The 8,705-nt window shown below is 38.5% G+C and overlaps 1 protein-coding gene across 3 annotated transcripts in view; it reads right to left on the bottom strand.

Moving 5' to 3' along the window:
- The window catches only part of KNTC1 (kinetochore associated 1), a 31,418-nt gene extending 22,800 nt beyond the window's left edge, over window positions 1–8,618 (bottom strand). Inside the window, exons 1-20 of one of the 3 annotated variants that reach the window (XM_059863340.1) lie at window positions 8,538–8,618; window positions 7,737–7,868; window positions 7,494–7,614; window positions 7,007–7,122; window positions 6,628–6,700; window positions 6,012–6,089; window positions 5,843–5,877; window positions 5,508–5,618; window positions 4,528–4,621; window positions 4,081–4,133; window positions 3,714–3,826; window positions 3,295–3,349; window positions 2,534–2,632; window positions 2,150–2,193; window positions 1,982–2,047; window positions 1,818–1,893; window positions 1,503–1,628; window positions 1,320–1,412; window positions 708–773; window positions 259–320 (exon numbers count right to left, since the gene is read on the bottom strand). In XM_059863340.1, coding sequence (XP_059719323.1) covers window positions 259–320; window positions 708–773; window positions 1,320–1,412; window positions 1,503–1,628; window positions 1,818–1,893; window positions 1,982–2,047; window positions 2,150–2,193; window positions 2,534–2,632; window positions 3,295–3,349; window positions 3,714–3,826; window positions 4,081–4,133; window positions 4,528–4,621; window positions 5,508–5,618; window positions 5,843–5,877; window positions 6,012–6,089; window positions 6,628–6,700; window positions 7,007–7,122; window positions 7,494–7,614; window positions 7,737–7,862 — 1,607 coding nt within the window. In that variant the 5' untranslated portion in view covers window positions 7,863–7,868; window positions 8,538–8,618. Of the gene's footprint in view, window positions 1–258; window positions 321–707; window positions 774–1,319; window positions 1,413–1,502; window positions 1,629–1,817; window positions 1,894–1,981; window positions 2,048–2,149; window positions 2,194–2,533; window positions 2,633–3,294; window positions 3,350–3,713; window positions 3,827–4,080; window positions 4,134–4,527; window positions 4,622–5,507; window positions 5,619–5,842; window positions 5,878–6,011; window positions 6,090–6,627; window positions 6,701–7,006; window positions 7,123–7,493; window positions 7,615–7,736; window positions 7,869–8,371; window positions 8,505–8,537 lie in introns of those variants that run through there. The other 2 variants (XM_059863341.1, XM_059863339.1) reach the window with 2 other exon arrangements.
- Window positions 8,619–8,705: the final 87 nt, after the last annotated feature.

Raw genomic sequence — 8,705 nt, forward strand, 5'->3', positions numbered from 1 at the left:
CTTCGTGTTTGTATAAAATCACAATCCTTCCTACACATCTTCAACAAAAAACCCCAACTATTTAAGTGGATATGCAACAGATAATTGATGTTTTCAATCTATAGGATGACTCAACCTCTGCATTCTCCCTTCTCCACAGCACAGGATGGGAAAGTTAAGAGCTTGAAGTTCAATGAATTCGTATTAAAAGACAAAAATAATCTTAATTTCAGTGGTACACACAATTAAATTTACTTTAAATCTTAAACACAAACAAACCTGAATTTCTCTAGTCCAAAAGCTTCATAGAATGTTGTAAGCCTTGCCTGAGCTCTCAACACCTGAATGCAGAGGAGATTTAAGGTTAATATCTGACTGAACATATTACATTACAAGATTAGAGCACTGATTCTCCTTGAAGGCAGATGATGCCAGTTTATAACAGGACTAAACAAAAAACAAAATGAAACTCCAGAAAGTACTTAAGGAAAGGTTCTGCCTTCAATTTATGGAGCATCTGAAACTGAATCTTTCTATGACTGAAGGAAGGGCTTATTTCTGAATCTGTCATTACCGTGGTTCTCTTCCATACTATAAAATTTAATTTTGTTTAGATTTTTTAAAAAATTCAGCAGTAGTTTACAGTTATAATTTGAATTTACAGTTTGTAAAACTCTACATTACAATTGTTTATATGATACTGTAGATCCAAAAAAATTTGTCCTCACCTCAGCTATGGATACTGGAGCCCCATCAGATGGTGGAGCATTGGTTCTGTTATCTTTCTTCAAAATCTGAAAAAAGGACATGAAAGGGTTTGGCTGACAACTCAGAACATGCCAGACAGGACTGTGAGTGCAGGAAAGACACGAGCAAGAGGTCAGGACTCCTGTAAACTGAGATTTTACAATGTTAGATTGGATCTAACCTGATCCAGTCTAATCTGGTTGGATTTCTGCATGGATGGAGGATCAGACAGATCATGTGTATCTCTCTGGTTCTGTTTGATAAGACTGAAACAAAACAAAAAAGGTGATCTACTTTGAGCTTTAGTTTGAAAATTAATATTTTAAAGGTACTTAAAAAAACTGCTACTCAAAACTAAACCCTGCTTTGTGATACAAAAATAAAGCTGTGAACTCTTTCTTGCCCTTGAGCAATACCAAGAACGAGGTTGGAACAAGACTTGCTGCTTCTTCATATCTGGTTACACAGGATTTATAATGCCTTTATTTTGCCTTTTGGAATGACTGTAACTGCTCTGTGCCCCTCTCAAGTTGTACAGAAAGGTGGAATAGAAGTTGAAGAGTAGAAGAAATAGAAACAAATGAAGCCCTTACTCTGACTTTAGCATAATTCAGCATTTCTCGAGTGGTTTCATACAGGGGCCATGGAGCATTGATGCAGTAATTCACAACAAACTGGCTGTCCTGCTGGCATAAGGAAACAACTGCAATGAATTCCAAGATCCTTTATAATTTGAATTGTTTTAGTAGGGAGAGAGGGTAGAAATAAAAACAAACCTGAATTTTTTGCAAATTTTCTTTGGCTTCATTGCCAAGATCCAGCAAGGCCTCCTGGCCATAACTCCCAAGAGAAGCTGAAGCCAGTTTCTCTAAAATAGTGTTTGCCTTTACTTTGTATACAAGCTGTTTAAAAAAGTAATACAAGTATGATGAGTTGTTTTATAAGGTAACATTCCACTTGTAATATCTGTAATATTTTTAATACTTTCTATTGGACTATAAGGCAAGGACCTTCTCATAATTTCAGTTATGCTAATTAATCTCTAATGTGTGAAACTCCTCATGAGTGTTTCTCATGAAGGAACAACTCACCTCAACATCCAGTCCAAACTGAATAGCAAAATTCTCTGCTTCAGTGAATTTGTGTTTGTGCAGTAAACGACTCAGTCTGGGGAGGAAATAAAAGAAACCACTCCAATGTAAGTCCAGATTAAAAAAATAATAAAAATACAATGGTTTTTCACAGAAACCAGTACCTATTTTCTGGCAAGGCTTCAGTTAAACTTCTCATCACAACTATAGAAACTGGGTCTTCAGAGGGCCTGAGGATGAGAGGGAATTATGTGAATTTATTAACTCTATATAGAAGTAATCTGCCATTTTTATATAATAATGAGCTAGTTACAAACAAAAGATTGTCTTACATCTGATGCTTTTCATGAATTCCTTCCAAGAAGTATATTGTATCCTGTAGTGTGCAATGACAGAAAGCATCAGGTGAAATGAATTGAATTCCAAATAAATCCAGAGCATTTGTCTATGCTAAGAGAACTTAAAACTCTTCCCTCAGTTTTTAGCTGTAACAGCAGCAGGAACCACTGGCAGTGCTATTGAATAGTGCAAGAGACCTCAGACTAAATTTAAATTGTTCAGTTTGCTTCATAAAAGGATATTTTTCTCTATCCTTTGGGGTTATCACTTAACCTTTCTTTGTATGGTTCCTGCATAGTTTCTAGCAGAAATTGGTTCTAACCTAAGACAACTGTATTTCTTCAAAGAACAACCAAAAAAAAATCATCAAAACCTACAGTGCAAATCCCACTTTGAACAAGGCAAGAAACAGGAGACACTTCCAGAGAATAGAGCTGTTGCATTGTGGGCAATGCAAAAACCATTAGGCTTCTCATCTATTAAAAAAAGGGAGAAAACAAACAAAGAATCAGAAATACTTTTTTCTCTTACACTGGTGAGAGAGTGATCTTTGCAGAAGCACTTCTGAATTCTTATGGAATTAGAGGGCAGTATTTGTAGGACTTTTATGAAATGCAGATCTCCAGTTTGAGGAAATTTAATGAAGGTTCAGACATTGCCTCCCTCTCTCACTCTAGGTCTATCATGTATAATTCAACAGGTTTAATCTAATTTTTAGAATTACATCATGTTCATCCTGGTATTTTATTTCAGTTGACTGCACTGACTGTAGCTGGGGGTAGAAGCTGAAGGTAGCAGAGATATTGTTCTGAAGAAATCTGGGAAGGAGTGTAAGACAATAATACATTTTGCTGCTCCTCCTTGTCTGCCTACCTCGATAAACCAAACAAATAAACCCCAAACCCTCCATAAAAACCCCAGCCAGGGCCAGCCTGGCCTGGGCACCCCCCCAGGAATCCCAACAGCCCTCACTTGCTACACCCTGAGATGTAAATGGCCACGTTTCAGTTTGGATTTAGCTCCTCAGAATTCTCTGTGCCCCCAGTATTTTGCCACCTCCATCCCTCTCCCCCTTTTTTTTTTCCTATAAGCAATTGCATCACAATTAAGGAGCAGAACACAGATTAGGAGATTTTACCTGTTTGTCATCTGGCATTGTCATGACAATCAGTTTCACATTGGCAAGCCCTTGCCTAATGAATGAGAAAGAGATAAAAGAAAGCAAAATTTGCTGTAGGAGTCTTAGGTTAAAACTATGAAATATTTTTGCTTCTGTGTTTTAGAAAATTTTGCATTCTATGACAACAAATACATTTAAAAATCCCTTTATATTTTAATATATAGCTGAATAGTTTCTAGCACTTTCTCCCACTTTAGAACAGTGGTTACACTTTTTCACACATTCTATTTAATCTTAATTTTTAAGGAGAGGAATTTCTATCAAAAACATGCTGATTTGCACCATCATTTGGGCCAAAATAATGACATATTTCATAGAAATCACAGCACCAGACAACTTCTCACTTCTCAGGGTTGGTGCTGTAACTTTTTACTTACCATGTGACTTGAGAGGAATCTGACTCAGTAGTGAGAAGAAATTCTTCAATATGTGTTAAAGGCCAATCCCAGATTAGAGTGAGAGAATAAATGTCCCATATGCTTAAGACGTTCTAGATTTAAAAAAAATCAGACATGAGTTTGTATTTCCCTCGTAGAAGACAATTTTTGAACAAAATATTACATTTTGTGGCTTAAATGTAGAATTTAAAAAAAAAACAATACAGGAAGATCAAGATGCTCTTGATATAAGTAAATATAAACACCTTCATTTTACAAAAATTTCACTTTAAACCTTAAAAAATATGTTTATATGTTGGTTCAAGACCATTGTACAGTGAAGATTAAACCAAATCATTACCCATACCTCTGTATCCAAAACAAACAGCTGATTGTCAAGGACTTGAAGTTTTGCAGCACCTAAAAAATATGAATACTCACATAAATTCGTAATTTTTCTTGAGATATGTATCAGAAGCAGAAACATATTCAAACACACAGCCAAGTGCTGGAAACCTTGTGGTTTAACCTCATGGAACTTCCTAGGACTGTGCAAAGTTAGCTAAAAGTGACTTGTGATTTATGTAACTAAGTGAAACTGCAATTTTGAAGCCCCCATTTTGGCTGTACTTTTACAAAATTGTTCTGTTTGGTACATGTGAATTTATTAAAAACAAAGAACTGAATTGAATCAATGAAAATGAAATTTAATGAAATTAATTTATCAAAAACAATGAAACAACCAAAAAATAGTACGTTCTGCAATTAAATAAGAAATCTACACTTGTCTATAAAAAGATAAAACCTTCTTTACCTTGGATCAGACTTGAATCAGCAAAACTTTGAGCAGACACCAAGGCATTGATGGGGTCCACCTCCCATTTGGAGAGTACATAATCACCTTTACCCTGTGAGGAGAGGCAAAGAAAAATGGGGTTAGACAGGAGATATTTGACCATTGACATATCTGCATCTACCTTTGATCTTTAACTTGGAAAGCTGCAAAACTAAATTTAACTTTATTCCTTTACTGATGTTCAGAAAAAAGCATTGATTTCTTTATTTTTAATTTAACATTTTTCCCTTCTCCTTTCAAGGCCAGCCTTTGTTACAGTGATTGTTACACTCGGCAGTTTTTGGCTCTTTGAAAAACAGTATTTCAAAATATCCACTTTTCTTTCTCATAGAATATAAAAGCTGAATGAAATTACTCTGGGCCTACTGAGAAAAATCCCATTGAATTCAACAGGCTTCAAAAAATCAACTCAGAGAACTTGTCAGCAGTCCCAAATTAGATTTCAAAGCAAGTCTATATTTTAATTTCTTTATTAGTTGCTGTACTTAATTCATGCTTAAAAGCTTTGTTGAATTAAACCTTATCATTTGTCATTCAACCTTGTTGAATGAGAAGCTGATTGGAAGATTCTTGCCAGCTTTGGTTTTGTCTGTGAGCTCAAGGATAATATCTACAAACAATCCAGCCTGTACAGACCAGAAACTGGGGATTTACTAAGCTCAGAAACTCAGGGTGAAAATATTTTCCCCTCATCCATTACAACAAAGTAATTTTGGAAATGACAGCAGTTATTTCCTGATGAGAAAAACTGTGGACAGGCTGCACAAGTGACAACCTTTAAATTGACAGTGAAGGAAAGGAAAAGCAAAAGAGTGCAAAAAGCTGAAGAGCTGCTTGAAAAAGAGAGACAAATTTCTGGAGACAAATTTTGTTGCAAATCAAAAAAATGCCATCACTGATCACATGAAAATTGTTCTGATCATGTTCTCAGTGCTTACCCCAATTATCAGATGGATTTTGTTCACTGAGCTGCTGATGACAAAATCCTGACAGCCTAGGCTGTGATGCTCTCCTGTGGCAATGAAAGTTGTCTTTATCTGTCCTTGTAACTTGTGGGTGGAACAGAAGGGATGTCCACAAATGGGGAAGAAAAAGAGTTGATTATAGAACCAGTGGATAAAACCTCTGCTCATTTCTAAATGTACAGAAAAAGTAACAGTCACAGCTATGAGGGGGAATAATGGACTGGTAAATGGTCAATGGAATGCACAGAGCAAAGTTTGGTGACAAACCCTGCACTTTTAACAATTTTGCCAGTTTCCAGGTTTCTTACTTGCATTGCTGTAGTCATATCCATGTTCTCAATTGCTAAATATTAAAAAAAAAAAAAAAATAAAAATCAGTGTTAAATTTTTCAAAACTTTAAGAAGGCACAAAGGAAGTTTTTGAATACAGGTCTCCCTGTTCCAATGAAATCCCAAGGGGTCTGTAGCTATTCCTACCTTTCTGTGTTTTTCCAAGAGGGACACACATAATGCAGAAGCATCCATTGCTCGCGAGAATGAACATGTGATAAACACCTAAAAAAACCCAACAGAAATAATTCAAACTGAAGTATTCAAGAGCAAGTAAAGAGAAGACTTGCTTGTAAACAGGACAGTGAAATAACTGACCCCAAAAAAATCATCTGACCAAGAGATCTGACTATGCTAAACAACAATTTTGTCATTTCTAACTAGGAGCAGAATAATATATAAATAAAATATATTATATTCTATTGTGACTGAACAGGGCTGGGAGCTTATAGAACAGAACCACTGAACTCAGATAGAAGAGAGAAGGAATTCTTCATTTTTTAAGCATTTTCATATGTTTAGCACAGTCTCAAAAGAAAAAGGTATTGAGTTCTGAATGTTTGTTTCCTATGGCATTTGTAAAATAATTAATGAGATAAAGAATCTTCTACAACTTTGCTTTGCATTGTGCACATAAAATTAACTATTCTTTACGCTTTTTTGTATTACTTATTTTGTAATCTCTTTCCCTGAGAGCTATTAAAGGGGAACAAATTCACAAAAATTCAGACAAAGGGGGAGAAAAAAATCATCAGCTTCTTACCTGCATCTGCATTATCTTTAACAAAAAAGAGATTTAAGTAGCTCTTTTCACTTGTAGATTGTTCAACCAAAATCTGAAATAGAAACAGCATAAAGACTATTATTTTGTATTTCACTAAAAATATTGAAATATTGATTATCAGTTCAATCTTTAAACTTTTTTTATGAAGGTTCTTCCTTATGCATGCCATTCCTAAATAGATTTTCCTTATTCATTACTCATGGGAACAGAAGCGCCCACTTCACATGTTTGGTTAGAATATGTGGTCAAAAAGGCAAGGATGGTTATACTTTGGTATTTGGAAAAATGGTTTAAAAAACCTCAGGAAAGTCTGAAAACAAAAGGTTGTAAGCAAGATTAAATAGAAAAGTGACTGTACCTTTGTTAGCAAGGTTTGTTTGGATGGGATGTGGATAAGATGTAAACTGCCACTTCTCTCACCAACCACAAGGAATTGTTTGTCTTGACACATACCCACTACATCCACGATAGTGTCTGAAAAGATTCATGGCAAAATGTCAGCTATCAAGATTTGGGTTTTATGAATAAATATTAACACAAGGATTGGACAACACAGTGTCCCAGATTTCTTCAAAACAAGTTCTTCTGACTAAATGAAATACAGGAAGAGGCCTAGAGGGAGTGGTTTTGGTATCCAGTGAGAACTTAGAAAGGATTCTAATGAAATTGTTCTGAAATAGTTAATTGTTTTCGGAAGCCAAAATCACTTTTTATTACTTAGGTGCTTGTAATAATGGTTCCCTTTACAGGCTAGTCAGACACTTGCTATGTTTTCCTGTACAAACCTAGGTATTTTAAAAGCCAGTTTTCACTTGCCAAGTGGAATTCCAAAGGAAAGAACTCACCAAACTGGATGTGCATCAGAAGAGACAGCCCAGTGCTGTCCAGAAGTGCCACAGATCTGTCCACAACAACAATGTTGCCATCCCTGGAGCTGTGTGCATGGAGCTGGGGGTTCACAGAGACCTGGCAAGGGAAAGGTTGTTTCATAGGAACACTCCAGAAAACACAGCAAAGGAGCCCAGGTAATTATTAGACAAAAAAGACAAATTAATTAAAGATAAAAACACAGCTTTTATGGGTTGTACCTTCTCTGAAGATGTGATTTGCAGCAGAGTATCCACCTGGTACAAGGAGGTCCCACACTCCTGGCCCAGCCCCACCGGGAGCCGCCCCGTGTCCTCGTTCAGCAGCAGCTCGATCTCGTTCCACATCTTTGCCTGGGAAAAACATTTCAGGAACATCTTGTAGAGCAGATGGCTCTAAAATGTTACATGGCTACAGGTAAGTTATTCGTTTTATTACTGTACGGGGGCACTGTGTACAAGAAGCCTCGTGAGGATAAATAACTCGTTTAAAGCCAAGGGAGCAGTGTGGATGCCGGCCTGGCTGAAGGCAGCTTGGGGAGAAGAGATTTCACCAACTAAATTCACTGCCAGAGCGCTCCCCACCATGCTGTGAGTGTCCCTGCTCACAGGGACAGATTCCCTGCCCTCAGGGACCCTCATCCCCTGTGCTTGGTGACACACCCCAGCCCACAGGGACCGCCTGCTCACAGGGACCCCCATGCCCTGCCCTCAGGGAACCCCTGCCCCTGACAGGGGTGACAAACCCCCCTGCCCACAGGGACCCCAATCCCTCAGTGGCCGGTGACATCCCTATTTCCAGAGGGACTCCAAACCGGTGACACTCCCGTGCCCCCGGGTACCCCCGCTCCCCTCACCGGTGACACTCCTGTGCCCTCGGGGACACCGCTCCTCTCAGCAGTGACACTCCCGTCCCTTCGGGGATCCCCGATCCCCTCACCGGTGACACTCCCGTCCCCTAGGGGACCTCAATCCCCTCACCGGTGACATTCCTGTCTCCTTGGGTCCCCCCAGTCCCCTCACCGGTGACACTCCCGTGCCCTCAGGATCCCCCCGCTCCCCTGACCGCGCCCCCTCGTCCTCTCCGGGGTTTCAATTTGGCGGGAGCCGGGACAGGCTCAACGGGTCGCGGTTGCGGCCAAACGTCTTCGAACGCGAAGGCACCTCCGCGGCCCATAACGCACCGCGCTC

The sequence above is a fragment of the Haemorhous mexicanus genome, chromosome 19 (assembly GCF_027477595.1).
Source record: "Haemorhous mexicanus isolate bHaeMex1 chromosome 19, bHaeMex1.pri, whole genome shotgun sequence".
Lineage (NCBI taxonomy): Eukaryota > Metazoa > Chordata > Aves > Passeriformes > Fringillidae > Haemorhous > Haemorhous mexicanus.